The sequence below is a fragment of the Nomascus leucogenys genome, chromosome 15 (genome assembly GCF_006542625.1).
Source record: "Nomascus leucogenys isolate Asia chromosome 15, Asia_NLE_v1, whole genome shotgun sequence".
Taxonomy (NCBI): Eukaryota; Metazoa; Chordata; class Mammalia; order Primates; family Hylobatidae; genus Nomascus; species Nomascus leucogenys.
In genome coordinates, this window is record NC_044395.1 from 91,498,908 (window position 1) to 91,519,687 (window position 20,780).

Here is a 20,780-nt window from a genome sequence, read left to right on the forward strand (position 1 = left end):
TATTCAGTTCTGAATTATTGAAAATTTTTTTCAAAACTAACTGTATCCCTTTTATTATTTAAATGAGAACCATTTTACACATGCAAATATATGCATAATGATTTTTGGGAATATACAAAAAGCATGCTGTTAGTGAATAACTCTGGGAAATGGGAATAACATTTGAGAAGAAGAGACTTTACTTCTCATTAATGTATTTTTTTTTTTTTTTTTTTTTTTGAGATGGAGTCTCGCTCTGTAGCCCAGGCTGGAGTGCAGTGGCGCAATCTCAGCTCACTGCAAGCTCTGCCTCCTGGGTTCATGCCATTCTCCTGCCTCAGCCTCCTGAGTACCTGGGACTACAGGCATGTGCCACCAGGCCTGGCTAATTTTTTGCATTTTTAGTAGAGACAGAATTTCACTGTGTTAGCCAGGATGGTCTCGATCTCCTGACCTCGTGATCTGCCCACCTCGGCCTCCCAAAGTGCTGGGATTACAGGCATGAGCCACCACGCCTGGCCCATTAATGTTTTTTTCTAATATTAATTTTTATCACATATTATTATTATAAAAATTAATACTTTAAAAAAATTGAAAATAGTGATATTATTGCACATACTATTCAGATAACTTTGGAAAGAGATTTTTGAATCACTAAGCTAATCCAAAACATTAGCAAAAAGAAGTTTAATCCAAAAAAAATTAGGATTTTCATTTTACCTTTAATCTTATTCATCTTTATTGCATTATGTTACTTTCTGTTTTCTTATGTCAGTTCTTATTGTCTTAAGTACATTCAAGACAATTCAACTGAAAAGAATGTGATGGGTGGCCGGGCGCGGTGGCTCACACTTGTAATCCCAGCACTTTGGGAGGCCGAGGCGGGCGGATCACGAGGTCAGGAGATCGAGACCACGGTGAAACCCCGTCTCTACTAAAAATACAAAAAAATTAGCCGGGTGTGGTGGCAGGCGCCTGTAGTCCCAGCTACTCGGAGAGGCTGAGGCAGGAGAATGGCGGGAACCCGGGAAGCGGAGCTTGCAGTGAGCCGAGATCGCACCACTGCACTCCAGCCTGGGAGACAGAGTGAGACTCCGTCTCAAAAAAAAAAAAAAAAAAAAAAGAATGTGATGGGTAATAGAGAAGCAGATTACTTCATATTGGTTCTGCTAAAAACATCAAAGCCCAAATTCAGCAACAAAAGACCACTACGTTTTCAATATGAGAGAAAACAATACCAAATATGTTCCACAGTATCAGAACATTAAAAGAATCGACTTATAAAAAGCAAAACAAACAGCAGACACATTCCAAGACCATAAGTAACGGCAGCATGGCTCAAATTCTGGCAATTGTAAATCCCTTATATTGTTATGGTAGCTTCATGTTATGGTAGCTTCATCCTCTAATAGAAGTAAAGACATTTTATGTAAGCTCATTTCTGAGGTATATTCCCCTAATACTAGAAAGAAGATGTACATGGAATATGGGAAACTTCAATATATAATATATCCAGTGAAATGGAAGAGGAAGTGGCCAAAAGGTAGGGCCATGATGTGGCTGAACATTCTGCTAGACACTGCAGAAGCAAAGACCAAAAGTACAACAATGACAAAAATGCAGTAATGGGCTTTGCTTCCTGGAGTTGAAAGTTTGGCAAAGGTGGCAGACATATATAAATAACACAAAGTGACCAGAGCTATTATTTATCCTCCCATCATGTGTTTGGAGACATTTACAAATTGTCCTGGAATTTTCCCTTTGGAGTCATCCTAAACCATTCCTTTCCCAGGTAATATCTAGTCTAATACTTTAATACCACAGTTATTCAGTGTTATCTACTGTAAGACCAGGCGATCTTGACCTCCAATGAGGCACCCACAGGTTCAGTCATCAGACCACCAATACAGACAACTCCTTCCTCCAAAATCTGAAACTCAAATTTTTCTTCTAGGAAGTCAACAACCTAATCTTTCAACTTTTTCTCCTTTCAACTTTTCTTCCTTTCAACTTCACCAGTGCATCACCCTAAACGGACCTCTAATATCTTAAGCCCTCATTATTTTCCAAGTCCATCAGCTCTTTGGCTGATAATGCATTCTTCACATTCTAACATATTTTTTACCACCAGAAGATAAATTTTAACAAAGCGCATCTCTAATCACATAATTCCAATTTCAACAATTTAAATAGCACATACTGGTTAACAACCTACAGTCCCATCCTGGTTTTAAATTCCAGCTATGCTTTTTACTGGCTTTGTGACCTTGGGTAAGTTCAACTTCCATAACAGAGAAGTTTTCCCACTAAAGATTGAGTAAGAACATGATCGGAATTTCACATTTACCAAATTCACTCTCAGGATGCAACTGTAACTCTATTGCTAAACAGAACTCCATCCATTTAAGAGATTTTTTCCCATAAATGGAGGAGATGGATCATCTCCATCACTCCCAAGGTGTTCCCTTCATGTCTGTTAGAAAGGCTATGTTTCACCTAACTTTGGACCTCCACAGGAGTGCTTATGTCTTCAAGGGAAGTATGGCAGGCAAGTCTGCAGAATTTCACCTGGAAATTTAAACTCCAGATAATCTACCCACTCTTGGTCAATACAATGATCAGGCATGTTTTTGAAGAGGGTCTCTTTTTTCTTATTATTATATATGCTTTTTATAGAAAACTTAGAAAATGTAGTAAAAACCAAAGAAAATAATTATCCATACTTCCACCACCCATTTCACATATAAACTTCCAGTTTTGTCTCTATACATGTTTATGTACAACATAAATAAATGTAATAAATAAAATATTGTTTTCTTACCCAATTTTTCTCAATTAACAACATTACAATTTTTCTTCATCATCATAAATTATTCTCCATTTTTTGTGATGCCAACATTTGGTATTCATAATAAAGACATGCCACAATATATTCATACAATCTTATTGTTGATTTCTTAACCTGTTTTCAATATTCACCATTCTAAACAGTACTATAATGGACATCCTTAAAGATATATTTTGGTGCAAACTGTTGATTAATTTCTTGGGGTAAGTTGCTAGAAGTGAAATTTCTGGGTCATAAGGAATATGCATTTTTTAAGGATTTTGATAAATGCTGTCAAACTGACCTGCAGGAATATTGTGCCACCCTCTTTGATGGTCCCCAAAGTTCCCTGCTTCCTTGTATTCATACCTTTGTGTAGCCCCTCCCATACTGTCAACTCCAGGAAGCAAATTCCATTACTGCATTTTTGTTGTTGTTATACTTGTGGTCTTTGCTTCCGTAATGGCTAGCAGAGTATTCGGGCACATCGTGGCCCTACCTTTTGGGCACTTCCTCTTCCACTATGTCATCCAAAGAATTTGGCAGAAGTGGTGGATGCCACTTCTGAGATGAGGTTATAAGGGGCACTTCAGCTTCCATTTTGCTCTTTTGTTCTCTCTCACTCTTCTGTCTAGCTCATGTTGTTCAGGCCCACATGGCAAAGGAACTAATGCCTCTGGGCTACAGCAAGTAAGTATGCTTAGAAGTAGATCTTCCAGCCTTGGTCAAGCCTCAGATGTTTGCAGCCTGAGTTAGTCTCATAAGCAATTTTGAGTTAGAACTACCCAGGTAAGTCACTCCAGGTTCCTGGCTTACCAAAACTATGAAATAATAAGTATTTGCTGTTTTAAGTTACTATGCTTTGAAGTAATCTGTTACACAATTAAAAAATAAAGCAACAGATAACTGATACATAAAATGAGTGTGTTAGTTTTCTTGTGTCTTTATCAGCATTGGATATTCCTAGTTTTATATCTTCCTAATGTTAAAGGGAAGAAAATACCATCTCATTGTTTTACAGTTATTTTATATCTAGTGAGGCTAAAATTTTTATTTAGTTTGGCTCTTGTAATTTTTCTCTTCTCAGGTATTTCCTTTTAATGTCCTTTGCCCATTTTTGTATTGAAGTGCATATAGTTTTCTATGCCTATATAAGGTTTATTATATATTGAGTATTATCTCATTCTCTGATGTTTATGTTGCAAAGATTTTCCCCATTTTTCATATTCTCCTATTTATTTTTGCTTAATTATTTTAGATTTAGGAGTTTTTACATTTTCATATACTCAAGTCATTAGTTTTTCCCTGTATGGATTCTTCCTTTGTTTGCACACTTATGAAGATGTACTTATGAAGACGTCTACTCACTATTACACTGGGTTAGATGTTTAATCCATGTTTTCTTCTATTTTATGGTTCCACGTTTAAATCTTTAATTTAGCTGAAACTATGAATTGTATAAAGGAGGTGACATAGTTTTACTAACTTTTTGTAAAGGAATAGAGGAATAGTTAACTTTAGAAACAAATAAGACAAAAGAAGACTTATCCAAGTAAAAACAATACAACAAAATGGAATAAATGTATTTAAGCTTGTTCATTATTATTATCATTATTAGCTACAAATTATCAATTTGTTCTTAAGGGCCAGGATCTGTGCCAAATACTTAAAATGCTAGTATTAATAGCTCCATTTTCCAGAGGGAGAATTTGAAGCTTAAAAAGGTTAAATGACTTGTCTAAGGCCACACAGCCAATAAGTGTTGGAGCCAAGATTAGTTATTAATATCCTAAAGCAGTAACTCTGCCCTTTTAAAAAATAAATAACATGAGCTCCATTTATGATCCAGCTGCAAATAATTATCAAATTATACTCCATTTTATCCTTAACTAGATGGAAATAGTTTTGAATATGACTAAATTTAGAGCTAATTAAAATTTCTAACCCTCTAAAAGAATGAAATGCCTCATTAATAAATAGTTTTGCTTTCGGAATTTAGAGTAGCTATTGTAAAAATATCAGTGATTGTGTTTGAGAATTAAGTTTTAGAAACAAAACCTTCTTGAAAATAACTTGTGTTTGAAGCATAAAAGTATGTATCATTTGATAATCAGCAATAGTATTGTTAGGAACAATTTAAAAATTGTAAAATGAGAGAAAAAGAAAGGTAAAATGAGTAGCTGAGCAGCAGTGGATATGTAGGTACCTAAATTTGGGGAAAGAAAATAAGAAAGTACACTTAAAACTTGATTCTGCTCTTCTATGTCTGTTGATGGAAAGAGTGAGATTTAGATAAGATGGAATTATGTTCTTGGGTAATATGAGTCAACGGTGTTCAGGTATGTTTCATAATTATGTGCAGGCACAAGCCAAACAGCCGGAGAGATATTTTGGTATTGTCTAAAAATTCTACTTTTTATTTTTACCAAGAAGTGCAAGACTCCTTCTTCATCTATCTAGAGCCTCACTCTGGCTCAGGAATATGGTAAAGATTATAAACAGCATGAGGGATGAATAAAAGGAAAGTTGGAGTGAAATCTTGAGCAAAGTTAGGAAAGGCAATTCTTAAAAAGCTTTGACGTTTCATTGATGTGTCAAATTCCCTTCTATGAACAGAACTAAAGGTGAACAGTTTGGGTTGGGTTAATAAATGGGGTGAAATTTTAGCTGGTGTACCAACAAATAACTATTCAGGGAAGGAAATGTTATTGTAACACATTTTTACATTTAAATTGTATCAAACTCTAAATTTCTAAAATGATGCAAGTTGTGATGTAATTCTAGAACAGTAGAAAAATAAAATTACCATGCTTGTCAGTCAGGGTCCAGTAAGGAGATACAAACTACATAGTAATCAAAGAGGGAAAGTTGAACATAAACAATTAGTTAACAGTGGATTGGAGTGGCTAGTGATAGTTAAAGAGAACACTAAAGAATATAAGAATGGCAGGTATAGGGGAAATGGAAGGTATAGAAAGATGCCTGACTCATGGCTCAGATCCAGTTCACATCAGAGAGGGCACAGCCATGTCTCACTGGATGTCGAAGAAGTCACTGAGGGGCGGCACCAGTAGTATTCACTGTAAACTGACTTTGGAGTTATGGGAAGCTGTCCATAGGGAGGTGCTTAGCTGGTCACACTCCACACAAAAGTCATTTGCTGTGGTCTGAATATGTCCCCCAAAATTCATATGTTGAAACTTAATTGCCAATGTGATAGTATTAAGAGGTGGGGCCTTTATGAGGTGATTGAGTCATACGGCACAGCTCTCATGGATAGAATTAGGGCCTTTATAGAAGGGCTCAAGGGAGTTTGTTCAATCCTTTCTGTCCCTTCTACCATGTGAGAATACAGCATTTGTCCCCTCCAGAGGATGTAGCAACAAGGCAGACAGCAGCCCTCACCAGACACCAAACTTATTGGCATTTTGGTCTTAGACTCCCCAGCCCTCAGAAGTGTGAGAAATAAATTTCTATTGTTTATAAATTGCCCAGTCTGTGGTATTTTGTTACGGCAGCACAAATGAGACAAATTGGTACCCAGAAGTAGGGTGTTGTTATAACAAATACTTAAAAATGTGGAAGCAGCTTTGGAACTGGGTAATGAACAGAGGCTGTGAGAGTTTGAAAGAGCAGGATAGACAAAGCCTATATTACCATGAATGGATCATAAAGGGTGATTCTGGTGATGACTCTGAAGTGAAGAGCTGTAGACAGAGCCTAAATCTTTTTTATAATTACTATTATTTGTATACATTTAAGAAGCACAAGTGCAATTTTGTTACACGGCTATATTGCATAGTGGTGAAGTCTGGGCTTTTAGTCACTTGAATGATATATATTGCATCCATTAAGTAATTTTTCATTATCCATCCTCCCACCCTTCTGAGTCCCCAATATCTATCATTCTACACCCTATGTCCATGTGTACACATTATTTAGCTTCCACCTGTAAGTGAGAACATATGGGTTTTGTCTTTCTTTTTCTGAGTTGTATCACTTACTGGTCTCTGTCAGTTGCATCCAAGTTAGAGCAAAATATATTATTTCGTTCTTTTTTCGAAGAACTGAATACTGAATAGTATTCCACTGTGTAAATATACCACATTTTCTTTATCTGTTCACTGACAGAACCTTAGGTTGATTCCATACTTTGCTATTGTGAATAGTACTATGATAAACATATGAGTGCATGTATCTTTTTGATATAATGATTTCTCTTCCTTTGGGTAGATATCCAGTAGTGGGATTGCTGGATGAAATGGTAGTTCTGTCTTAAGTTCTCTGAGAAATCTCCATACTGCTTTCCATACAGGTTGCACTATAATAATTTACATTTCCACCAAGAGTGTATAAGTGATCCCTTTTCTTTACATCTTAGTCAATATCTGTTATTTTTGTCTTCTTCACAACAGCCATTCTAACTAGTGTAACATGTATCTTGTTTTAATTTTTCAGTTCTCTGATGATTAGTGATGTTAAGCATTTTTTACACCTTTGTTGGCCATTTGTATGTCTTCTTTTGAAAAACGTCTATCATGTCCTTTGCCCACTTTTTAATGGAGTTATCTGTTTTGGCTTATGTTGCTGCTGAGTTCCTTGTAAATTCTAGACATTAGTCCCCTGTGGGGGACTCTCAAAGTGCTCAGATTACAGGTGTGAACCACCATGCCTGGCCCATTCATTCTTTTTTTTTTTTTTTTTGAGACGGAGTTTCGCTCTTGTTGCCCAGGCTGGAGTGCAATGGCGCGATCTTGGCTCACCACAACCTCCACCTCCCGGGTTCAAGTGATTCTCCTGCTTCAGCCTCCCCAGTAGCTGGGATTACAGGCATGCACCACCATGCCTGGCTAATTTTGTATTTTTAGTAGAGACGGGGTTTCTCCATGTTGGTCAGGCTGGTCTCAAACTCCTGACCTCAGGTGATCCACCTGCCTTAGTCTCCCAAAGTGCTGGGAGTACAGGTGTGAGCCACCGCACCCAGCCCCATTCATTCTTTTTTATTCTCTTTTTTTCTTTATTTTTGTTTGACTGGATTAATTCCAAAGACCTGTGTTCAAGTTCTGAGATTCTTTCTTCTTCTTGATCTAGTCTATTGTTGAAGTTCTCAAATGTATTTTGTAATTCTTTCAATGAAAATTTTCTTTCCAGATGTTCTGTTTGTTTATTTAATTTAATTTAATTTAATTTTAATTTTTTGAGGCAAGATCTCACTTTGTCACCCAGGCTGGAGTGCAGTGGCATGAACACAGCTCACTGAAGCTTGACCTCCTGGGCTCAAGCAATCCTCCCACCTCAGCCTCCTGAGTAGCTGGGATCACAGGCATGTACCACCAGGACTAGCTAATATTTAAATTTTGCAGAGATGGGATCTTGCCATGTTGCCCATGCTGGCCTCAAACTCCTGGGCTCAAGCAATCCTGCCTTGGCCTCCCAAAGTGCTAGAATTACAGGTATGAGTCACCATGCCCAACTGCTGTTTGTTTGAAGATATATATGTCCTTGATAAATTTCTCATTAATCCTGGATTTATGTTCGGATTTCTGTATTGGTTTTCAGATCTTCTTATTGGTGTCCATGTCTAGGAAAGTGGGTGATATACTTTCCAGTGTCATTCTTTCTCACACAGTGTCCCAGTGTGAGATCCAGGGCTTGGGAGGCTCAAGGTGCTCTTCTGTGGCCTGGATTGCCTGAATTACATGGCTCCCCAGGGGGAGGTAGATCATAGAGAAACTCACTCTCCCTCTCCCATATTGGGGATTCACTTGCCATTTTCAGCTAGACCCCACCAAGCAGGCTGTCTGACCACCTTCTCTTTCCCAGCATCTAAGTTTTCTTTTGCTTGTCTGTTGAGCTTGTTTTCCTTCTTGGATAAAACTTCACAGTGTGAATCTCTACACACTGTTTTGCTTCTTCCAAGTGGGTGAGGAATGCTAGAGAAGCCACTCGTCTGCCACCCTGGGAAACTCTAAAGCTTCTTAGAGATTACTCAAGTGGTTGGGATGAGAACGTTAGTAGAAATATAGACAGTAAAGGCCATTCTGTTGAAGTCTTAGAAATGAGAAACAGACCTTGACCTGTTTCTGTAAATAAAGTTTTACTGAAATGTAGACACATCCATCCATTAACGTATTATCTATGGCTGTTTCACACTAAAAAGGCAAGGTGGAGAAGTTGAGATAGAGATTATATGGCCCATAAACCCCAAAATATTCAGTGTCTGGCTCTTTAGAAAAACGTTTGCCAACGCTGCCATATAGTATTCCAATGAATACACAGTGTATAATACAATTTATCCCTTCTACTGCTGACATCCATTTGAGTAATCACAACTCTGAAGCTACTAGAATTAGTATTGCTATTAACATTTTATTAAATATTGTTTCTTGAATATATGTAAGCCCATGACCATTTGTTGGCATATGACTAGTAGGGGAATTGCTGGGCTGTCTAGACATGTTCAACAGTAGTAGATATTGGCAGTTTCCCAAAGTACCAAATTCTTCATTTCAATGTAGAAGAAAACTGATGCCCTAAAATGCTGGGTCATAGTATAGCAATGAATTAGGAAAAAATATTTTTGACTTTAGAAAATGTGTGTTTTAAAATTAAAAAAAAAAGTTAAAGGAAAGTATTGAGTTAAGTTAAATTCTAAACTTCTGGGTACAGAGTGAAGTCACATATGCAGAAAAAGCAATTCTTGCTCTAAACAATAGATAGTACATTTTATAAGAATCTGGGAATAGAAAAACTTAGGCATAAAAGCTGTGGCTTATAAAGTTCTTACCTTTGAATAAATGCAACCATCAGTTGCAAACACCCACTTCTGAGATTCATCTCCACTATGTCTGTAACGAAAATGTAATTTACAGATTGACATCTTCTCTCCACAGAAACACTTGTAGGTTTTAAATAAAATGATCATTTTCCAGATAGCCTGGCAGGAGGACTGCGCACACTCTACCAAAGATTCTGCCACCATCACTTTTATCTCAGCAGCTAAAGCTTTCCCTAAGACAACCAATTTCCCTCCTACAATGCTCTGGTACCCTAAGAGGGGTACGTATGTGCATGTGTGTGTGTTACCAGTACCAACAGTGATCAAAAGTTTTAGAGAACAAATACAGTCAATGAGAATATTATGGAAAGTTCTGCCTACGAGAAAGATCCTCTATGAGACAAAGAAAGAGACTTAATCAAGTAGAAAGATTAAGAGAATAGTATGAAAAAGATAACACGGAAAATTAAGAACCTCACGTGCCTAATTCTGAAACAGCCAGAGAATTTTGTCAGGGAATATTGTATTTTCTCAGCTAAGTCTGAGTAAGAAAAAACTAAAATGTGATGAAGCTAATTATGCCTAAATTAACTAATCATGTATTCATTAATATTTAGAAATCTTACAAAGGTAAAACAAAAATGAATTAAATTAAGTGTAACAGGATGTTAAACAAGACTCTTCCTACTGCCTCTGAGTTTTGACAGAAACATCAAAGGTTGAAAAAAGAGGTGTCAGGTAATGCTCTATTCTATTCTAAAGCAAGGTGCTATGTGATCTGGGCAGAGTATGTAAAGGCAGCAGTCCAAAACTAGTTCAGTACACATTAGTCTTTAGCCTACATCCAGTCTATGTAAAAGAATATGAAGACTCCATGGGCATGTTGAAATGGGTGCTTCATAACAATGTAGGTCTCTAGAATCCTAGCCTCAGAGGTTTTGATTCTGAAGGTCTGGACCCACCCCCCAACCCAAAAAAAATCTGCAATAACAGGTGTTTCAAGTTATTCCAATTATAAAATTCTGGGGATTTGGATGTGTGTGGTTAATAAGCCAAACTTTGGAAACCATGTACTAGAATAATGAGGGCAGTGAGGAAATGAAAAATCAAATGTTTAAACTTAGAAATAGTAAGAAATATGTTGTCTCTGTGCTGGGTTCTAGGCACAGAGCTTCTAACTCCCTTGACATTCCTTCAGTGATAGGAGCATCTTTTGTCCTAATGAGGGTATTCTTGGAAGGCTCCTGGATGAGGGCTGGTCACCAGAAAGACCAAGTCACGATTCAAATACTGGAACTTTTAGTGTCCCTGTGCCTTCTCTTGGGAGGAAAGAGGAGCTGGAGAATGAGTTAATCGTCAATCATGCCTCCACAAAAATCAACAAAATATAGGATTTGGAGAGCTTCTAGGTTTGTGAACACATCCGTGTTCCAGGAAGGTGGTGCATCCCCACTCCACAGGAACAGAAGCTCCTGTCCTCAGGACACTTCCAGACCTTGCCCTGTGTACCTCTTCATCTGACTGTTCATCTGTATCCTTTATCATATCCTTCAAAATAAACTGGCAAACATAAGTAAATGTTTCTCTGAGTTCTGTGAGCCATTCTAGCAGATTATCAAACCCAACGAGGGGGTCATGAGAATCCCGACATATAGCTGGTTGGTCAGGAGTATAGGTGAAAACCTGGGACTTATGACTGGTGTTTTAAGTGGAGACAGTCTTGTGGGACTGAGCCCTTAACTTGTGGGATCTAATGCTAACTCCTGGTAGATAGTGGCAGAACTGAATTGAACTGTAGGACACACAGCAGGTGTCCACTGAGAACTGAAGAATTGCTTGATGTGAAAAAAAAAAAATAACACACCTAATATCAGAAGTGAAGTATATGAAGTAGAGAAAACTGTTTTTTTCTGTACAAAAATATTGTAAAGGAGAAATGATTTGATGATTCAATAAATGAGGTGGAGGTTAGAGAGAGTAGTCAAGGGTAAGTCTCAGATGTCAAAATTGGGAAAAGAAGAGGAACATGACACTATTAAAGGAAAATGAAATGAGAATGGAGCAGAGGCGGGCAGAGATGTGGAAAAATAAGAAGAGTTCTAATAGTTATGTAAAAGTGTTTAATATTAAATAAAATATCTTTCAAGGTATAACTGACCCCTAAGCTAAGGATCCCATTCTAAGGCTTTGACAATGTAATTGTTGCTCAAAACAACTTCAGCATTAGGTGGGGTGATGAAGGTATTGGTGGAAGTTGTCTTTCTAAGGATCTTTCTATTTTATAATTAATAAAGGAAAAGAGAAACTTTTTAAATTTTGACTTGGGGTCCAGACTAAAACGATGGTTATGATAACAATGATTATCCAAGAAAAAACACACAGACTGTGAGAATTTGAATGGAAGTGAGGGGCTATCCCAGTCGAGTTCTCATTTTATAGATGAATAAAATGAGATGCAGAGAGATGAAGTCAGCTGGTCAAAATCACAGCACTAGTTATTACACAAATAGGAACCAGAACCCAGAATGTCTGACTTAAGCTCAACATCTCAATTAGATCAGAAAAGTATAACGCAAGTTATTTTGTGTAAGTGGAAGACTGAAAATGGGGTCAACATTTTAGTCTCACTAATTATAATTTGACACAATCTCAGTAACTTAATACATATTGATATAATCATAATGTTTTTATACAACTGTATTAAAATAATCATCAGTTTTATACTATAACAAATTCTCCTGAGGTACTGAGAAAGTTCATATTTCAAACCCTGAATGAAGAAATAACAAGAACAATATTGCTAGTCTTTAAGGCTGTCAATCTGAAGCTTAGAAGTATACTCTTTACAAAATAATAAAAAAGAGTGATGGCTGTAATGCTTTGATGGAAATGTGTTGGGTTGCGATAAAATTTAGATCATTTTAATGTGTAAGGGCTATAACTCAATGCAGCTTCATTGCTTACAAGCAATCTCTCCTGTTTCATAAATTATTGTGAGTATATTTCTTTGAGATAAATAAAATAGCAAATGATAATTTTTCAAATTATACAACATCTGCAATTGGCAATTAATAAACTGAGGTTGACCATACAAATCTGTAAAATTCAGAATTTTGTCTTTGAATTACGGCGTTGCCTTGGTGATGAATTATGCTGATTTGAGTTTCAACTTTCTGAACTTACAGCATCTTCTCTCAAAACTAATACAACAGAAAAGATGTCCACCAAGCTGGCAACTGTGTAAGGGCAGAGACCACGTATATCCTCAGAGCTGATCACAAGGCCTGGCATGTAACAGGATATTAAAGCTATCTTTGAATAAATAAAAATGTGAATAAAGTGTCAGAATGTTACTACCCTAAAAATTAATCATAAAGCCATCTGAAAATGTTTTAAATTTAATATATGGCTGTTTTGGGAACTTAAAAGATCTTTTTGGTAGATGGCTAAAGAAGAGAAATTACACCTTTGTTAAGAAAAAAAGAAATAAGGCCGGGCGTGGTGGCTCACACCTGTAATCCCAGCACTTTGGGAGATCGAGGTGGGTGGATCACGAGGTCAGGAGATTGAGACCATCCTGGCTAACATGGTGAAACCCCGTCTCTACTAAAAATACAAAAAAATTAGCCAGGCGTGGTGGCACATGCCTGTAATCCCAGCTACTTGGGAGGCTGAGACAGGAGAATCGCTTGAACCCAGGAGGCGGAGGTTGTGGTGAGCTGAGATCATGCCATTGCACTCCAGCCTGGGCAACAAGAGTGAAACTCCATCGTAAAAAAAAAAAAAAAAAGAAGATGAAGAAAAGAAAAAAAGAAATAATTCTGAAAGAAATACAAATTTACTAGCATTTGCCAAATTCTATCAAGCTTCAATTCTGTTCTGGCATATCTTTTCCTAGAAAATTCTACTAAAACCATGTAGTCTTATATAATCTATAACCTCTGGGAGCTTACTAGTATCACTCTTCTTGGTAGTCTACTTAAATCTATAAATGTTGTCTCTAAATTTTACCAAAGTTGTAAAAAAACAAATCTCTCATGTAGTGCCACATTAGGCTGGCTGAAAAGGTATCATTCTAATTTACAATAACTTCCTAAAGAAATAAAATTTCTACACACAGAAGTGTATCTGCCTATTTTTCAAGACATTTTATACGTAGAAAAATCAAATTTAGATCCAACATACAATGATGCTCAGATGAGACTGATTTAGAGAATGATATCACAGACTTTCCTCTTCTTGATCAAAAAGCACCAAGCTAAAAAGATTTTTTAAAAACAAAAAACAACAACATCAATAATGAAGGGAAGGGAAAATGAAGGAGCTATATTCCATACAAGAATCAGTCATAATATCATGACATACACTGAACTAAGGTTGAGAGACTTGAGTTCTAGTCCTGCATCTAACGTTAACTAGATACATGACCTTTAGTAGATCACTTAGTCTCTAGTGGCCTTGGAATTTTTTTTTAATAATGATGATACTCTTATCACAGCTGCCACTATCACCACCTCTACTACCACTAGTAAAGAGAATTTTGAAGTAGGTGCTCTTCAGATCCTTCTTTCTCTGAAATCATATGACTTTCAAGTGTTCTCATTTTATAAGTGAGGGAACTGAGAATAATCTGCCCTGGGAAGCTTGCTAAGTAGTGTAACCCTATTAAGCATGCATGAGTGTAAATGTCTATATAGGTAATATAGATATAGATATCACCTATATAGATACAGCTATACAGATACATCTATATAGGTGATATAGATATAGATATGATATAGATATAGATATGATATAGATATCTATATCTATACATTACACACATATATATATCTGTCTGTATGTGTTTATACACTCACACATTCATCATTTCCTGGTAACTATATGGAGGGCTGTTATCATGCTTCAGGATCACAAATTTCTTTTCTCAGACAGCCTCAAATGGCTCTGGTGTCTACCAATGCTACCTGGGCCAAAAGTAGAAATGCACGTAGAGGATGGGGAAAGGGATTTCCAGTCCATAATTCATAACATAGTAAGAACAAAGACAAGGTTCATTCAGTAATCCACATAGTGTGAAATTACACATGGACAACTTTCTATTTGATGCTGACATTTCTAATGGTGTTACCTATATGTGTTACTACAACTTCTGTCTGCTGCTATTCCTTAGCATTATACAGCTACACTTGTTGACTGTATGTAAAGGTGTCCTTAAAGCAGTGTGTGTTTTTAACCTAGTCCGGTAATGTTTGCTAGTTGTCACTCCATTTTTAGCAAGACCTAAATGGCAATTAAAAAAATGGATGCAAAAAGCCATAACTGAAAAATTAACCTTGAAATATGAAAGATGGTAAAGATTACTTGAAATTGGACAGGGTTCCATGAAAGTCTGAAACTTCTTTTATGGATCATCTTTAAGACAGAACATTCAGTTCTGTATTTATTCTGATTTAAGAAGCGTACAGACTACAGATAGAAAAGAGGTCTCTTTTGGCAGGTCCATTAGTCCATTGATTTTATATGTAGGGGCTTTTGCAAATTCAAAAGCCTTTATGGGCTAGACAGGTATTAGAAATGCATGAAGCAGAGAGAGCCAGTGTGAGGGCTGCCAAAGGGAATGGTGGAGAATATGGCAAACTGGAGGATATATGTTCCATCTAAAGGGGACATCACCACTCAGTTCCTTCCTGATGGGTGTCATGACAGAATTCAGGTCCAGTGCCACCCATTTCAGGTTTTTTCAAGAAAAGCCAGAAGTATGTCACTTTTGTGTGAAATCTTCCTATTTCTATGGGCTCACGACTAATTCAAAAATTGTAATAATATGCAAGCCAAACAAAATCTATGGGTTAACAGTTTTTAACCTTTATAATCTAATCTTACTCTGTGTGTGCATGTGTGTGCGAGTGTTTGATGTTATGTTAGTTTTTTAGTTGAACACTAAAGTCCAGATATCCTGCATATCTGCAATCCTTAAAAATGAAGCAATATCAATATTGAATGGTGCTCTGAAAAATAACTTCGATTCAACTAGTTTATCTGTAAGGTGTCCAAAATATCCTTTGGAAAATAGCATTTTTAAATGATTTTTGAGATGGTTTAGGTCACCTGGTAAAGACATTGTTGGTTTACCTTTCATCCATTAACAGTCAGATGCACAGACAGAAAAAAAAAATATATATATATATATATTAAAAGGGAAAATATGCACAAGCACTTGCTATATTGAATAAGAATAAGATTATTAACACCAAATGAGACATAATTGAACTAATGAGGCATGATATGTTTATAATATTCTTTGTGAGTTGTCAGGTTGCTACTTTAAGTACTAGTTCTATTATTTCTAGCATATAAAGGCTATGTCTTGATTCATAGCTTTTGTTAAAATCATATAATACTACTTAGAAAAAGAAAATTTTTATCTCTAGAAATTGCTGTCACATGAAGATATTTACTGTTATTTATAATAAAATATGGGTATCTTAAAAAAAACAAGTCACACCGTCATTTTACATGTCCTGGAAAAGATAAATGTGTTTGAAATTACCCAGAGGTGAGGTAAGCTCTAAAAATTTTGGTACTTCCTGCTTTCTAAAATGAAGTATAACTTCATAGTCAGTGAGAACTTCCAGTTTTCTAAATTTCCTATTTTGGCTCCACCTTGGATTTCGCTTTTCGGATAAAGGCAAGTTAAAAGGTGAGCAGGAGGGAGGATCCCTACACAATTAGGATTATATGCCTTTGTATTAACGCAACTTGCCTTCAACCTAAGTACTTCCCTCCCTCTCTTCCTTCCTTCTTTTCTAGATTAAACAAAATCTTTTGTTATTTTTGTTTGTTTGCTTGTTTCATGACAAGCTCTTTTCTTTTCTTGCCCAAGCTTTCTCCTCTATAGGTAATAAGAACATTGAGTCTTCATACTCAGCCCACTCAATTCCATGACAATCTTGACCAGAGTAGAGGTAGACCTCAACATTTCATCAGCTGATCTGGTCTTAGCCCACTGAGGTAATGGGCTTAGCCTCAATGGGCTCAGACCAGATCAGCTAATGAGATGTTGCAGTACTTTCAGTATCCGGTGTGCCTAGGGAGAGTCCTGGGCATGAAGAGTATGCCCATCAAGGTATCTATAACGTTCCAGTCACCTGCCATTTTGACCTAGGCCATTGATGAACTGTGCCATTGAGAAAGGCCTTCTCTCACTGTCTCCTTCTAAAGTAACCACTTAGTCATTCCTTATCATTTTTATTTTTTCTTAATTGTTTTTAAGTTTTCTTTTAAAAAAACTTTATTGAAAAATAATTGACATACAATATTGCACAATTAGGCACATATTCAAAGTGTAAAATTTGGTAAGTTTTGAAATATATATTCATCTGTGCAAGCAACACAACAATCAGGATAATGAACATATCCACATCTGTCACGCAAAATGCATCACTCCTAAAGTTTATTTATGCCCTTTTGTAATCTCTCTCTCCTGTCCCTTCCCCATCTTCCTATCTTCAGGCAACCACTGATCTGCTTTCCATTACTCTACATTAGTTAGCATTTTCTAAATTATATATACATTGAATCAAACAATATGTACTTTTTTTGTTTTATTTTCTACTTTCCTTCAGCATAATTACTTTGAGTTTCATCTACATTGTTGAATGTATCAAGAGTTAATTCCTTTTTATTGCTGGGTATTCTATTGTATAGATTATCTGTTCACCTATGGATGGGATGGACATTTGAGTTATTTCTAGTTTTTTTTCTGTAGGCTTTTAGAAATAAAGCTGCTAAGAACATTGATTGATTGATTGATTGATTGATTGATTGACACAGGGTCTCGCTCTGCTACTCAGGGAGAAGTGCAGTGGTGCAATCACGGCTCACTGCTGTGTTGACCTTCCGGGCTCAAACAATCCTCTTGCCACAGCCTCCTGAGTAGCTGAGACTACAGGGGCACACCACCATGCTCAGATAATTTTTAATTTTTTAGTTAAAATTTTTTAATTTTTTGTAGACACAGGGTCTCACTATGTTGCCCAGGCTGGTCTCAAACTCCTGGTCTCAAGCGATCCCTCCTCCCTCAGCCTCTCAAAGTTCTGGGATTCCAGGTGCGAGCCACTATACCTGGCCACTATGAACATTTATACATGAACAAAGTATACATTCTTCGTATGAATGTATGCTTTCATTTTCTTTGCATACATTTCTAGGAGTAGAATGGCTGGGTCATAAGGTAGATGAATGCTTAATATTTTAGGAAAGTATCAACTGTTTTCCAAACTAATTAAACCATTTTATATTTCCACCAGCTACTTATGAGAGTTCTAGTTGTCCCACATGCTCACCAATACTGGTATGGTCAATCTTTTAAGGATTAGACATTCTAACAAATATGTAGTGATGCTTCATTGTAGGTTTATTTGGCATTCCCCTAACGAATAACAGTGTTGAGCATATTTTCATATGACAATTGTATATCTGCCCTGTTAAAGTAACTCTCCAAATCATTTATCCCCCCCATGTTTTCTTGAATTGTGTATGTATTTTGCAAATATATATGATTTGCAGGTATTTGCACCTTGTATGTGGCTTGTCTTTTCATTCTCTCTTCATTCACTGTCTTTCAGAGAATAGAAATGTTTAATATTGTTGAAGTGTAACTTGTCAATTTTCATTTTTGTGGATCATGCTTTTGGTGTCATATCTGAGAAAGTTTTGACTAATGGAAGGTCACAAATAGTTTCTCCTATGTTTTCATCTAAGATAGCTACAGTTTAAGGTTTTACATTTAGGTCTATGATCATTGTGAGCTAATTATTGTTAAGCTATTCTTGCACTCCTGGGGTAAACCCCACTTGTTCATGATACATCTTTTTATAAATTGTTGTATTCCATTTGCTAAAATTTTGTTAATAATTTTTTGCACTTATAGTCATGAGAGATACTGGTCTATGATTCTCTTTTCTTAAGTTTTGTGACCAGGATAATGCTGACCCCCTAGAATCAGATGGAAAGTATTCCTTCTTATTTCTTTTCTGTATAAGATTGTGTAGAATTGGTATTTTTTTTCCTAAAATGTTTGCAGAATTTTCCAGTGAAGCTAGTGAAGTAATCTGGGTCTGGAGTTTTCTTTGTAGGAAGGTTTTCCATTTCTTTAAGAGATGTAAGACTATTCAGGTTTCCCATTTTTTCTTGAGTAGGCATTGGTGGTTTGTGTCTTTTAAAGGAATTGGTCTTTATCACCTAAACGACAAATTTACTGGCACATGGTTGTTCAAAATATTCCCTTATCATCCCTTTAATAACTGCGTGATATCTCTCATTGCTGATACAGGTAATTTGTGTCCTCTCTCTTTATCTGAACAATCTGGCTAGAGATTTATTAGTTTTTTTTTATCTTTTCAAAAAAATCCAGCTTTTAATTTCATTGGTTTTCTCTTTTTTTTTTTTCTATTTTACTGATTTCCACTCTTTTATTATCCCATTTCTTCTGCTTACTTTGTGTTTGATTGGCTCTTATAGTTTCTTAGAGTGGAAGCTGAAGTCATTGATTTGATGTCTTTCTTCTTTTATTACACAGATATTTACATAACTTTCCCTCTGAAAACCTCAGCAGTGTTTCATAAATTTTAATATGTTGTATTTTCATTTTCATTCAGTTCAAAATACTTGCCAATTTCCATTTTGATGTCTTCTTTGATTCATGGGTTTGTTATAAATGTGTTCAGGTATTTGGGGGTTTTGCAGAAAACTTTCCACTATATTTTAGTTTAAATCAATTATCATCAGAGAACACACTCTATATTACTTGAATTTTCTTAAACTTACTTCTACATGTTTCATAGCCATTATATAGACTATTTTGGTTAACATGCTATGTACTTTAAAAAATGCATCTTCTGCTGTTATTGAATGCATTTTTCTATAAATATCAATTAGGTAAAGTTGGTCAATAATGTTATTCTAGTCATCTATATCCTTACAGGTTTTTTCACTTGTTCTGTTAATTATGAAACAGGGTATTATTGTTACTCACTACAGTTTTAGATGTTTCTCTTTTTCCTGGCAATTCTATCAGCTTTCACTTCAGGTATTTTGAAGCTGTGTCATTTTAAAAAAATTAGAATTGTTATGTTCTCATGATAAATTAATCCCTTAATCATCAAATGGCCCTATTTATCCGTAGTAATATTCTTTTTACTGAAGTCTACTTTATCTGATATTAATATATCCATTCTTACTTTCTTTGGATTAATTTTATCATTGTATATATTTTTCATGAATTTACTTTTAACATATTTGTGTCTTTATATTTAAAGTTAATTTCTTATAAGTAGCATATAGATGGATGTTGTTTTTTATCTAATCTAACAATGTCTGATTTTTAAATAGGGTGTTTAGATTATATTTAATGCAATTACTGATACATGTGGCTTTAAGCCTACCATCTTGTTATTTATTTTCTATTTCTGTTCTTTGTTCCTCTTTTCCTCTTTGTCTTGATTTGGATTAATTATTTTTAATATTTCATTTTATTTACTTTTTTGGCTTGTTAGCCATAACTCTCTACTATTTTAATGATTGCTTTGGTGATTATATATTTTTAACTTACCATAATCTACTTTCAGTTGATATCACATTATTTCACAAATAGTATAAAAAAACTTCCTTCCATTTCTCTCCTAGTGGCATATGTGTTATTTCCATCACGCATTTTATTTCTACATATTATCTCCACAATATATTATTATTATCACTATTTCTTTAAACAATTATCTTTTAAAGAGACAAAAATAATTAGCACTGTGGGGTTTTGGGTTTTTTTGTTTTTGACACACAGTCTTGCTCTGTCACTCAGGTTGGAGTGTAGTGGTGCAATCATGGCTCACTATAGCCTTGACCTCCTGCCTCAGCCTCCCAAGTAGCTGGAACTACAGGTGTGGACCTTCACTGAACCTGACTAATTTTTGTATTTTTTGTAGAGATAGAATTCCACCACGTCACCCATGCTGGTCTCAAATTCCTGGGCTCAAGTGATCTGCCTACCTCAGTATCCCAAAGTGCTGGAATTACAGGCATGAGCCACCATGCCAGGCCTAGTAGCATTGCTATATTACTTATATAGTCACCATTGCCAGTGCTCTATATTTCCATCTGGTATAATTTTACTTCATCTGAAGGACTTCCTCTAAC

General features: G+C 35.9%; 1 protein-coding gene across 1 annotated transcript in view; it reads right to left on the reverse strand.

Annotated features, from left to right (window-relative positions):
- Window positions 1-20,780, reverse strand: part of DCDC1 (doublecortin domain containing 1) — a 451,976-nt gene that overhangs the window by 188,581 nt on the left and 242,615 nt on the right. Inside the window, 1 exon segment of the mRNA XM_030829012.1 lies at window positions 9,594-9,654. Within this exon segment, the coding sequence (XP_030684872.1) occupies window positions 9,594-9,654 (61 nt within the window).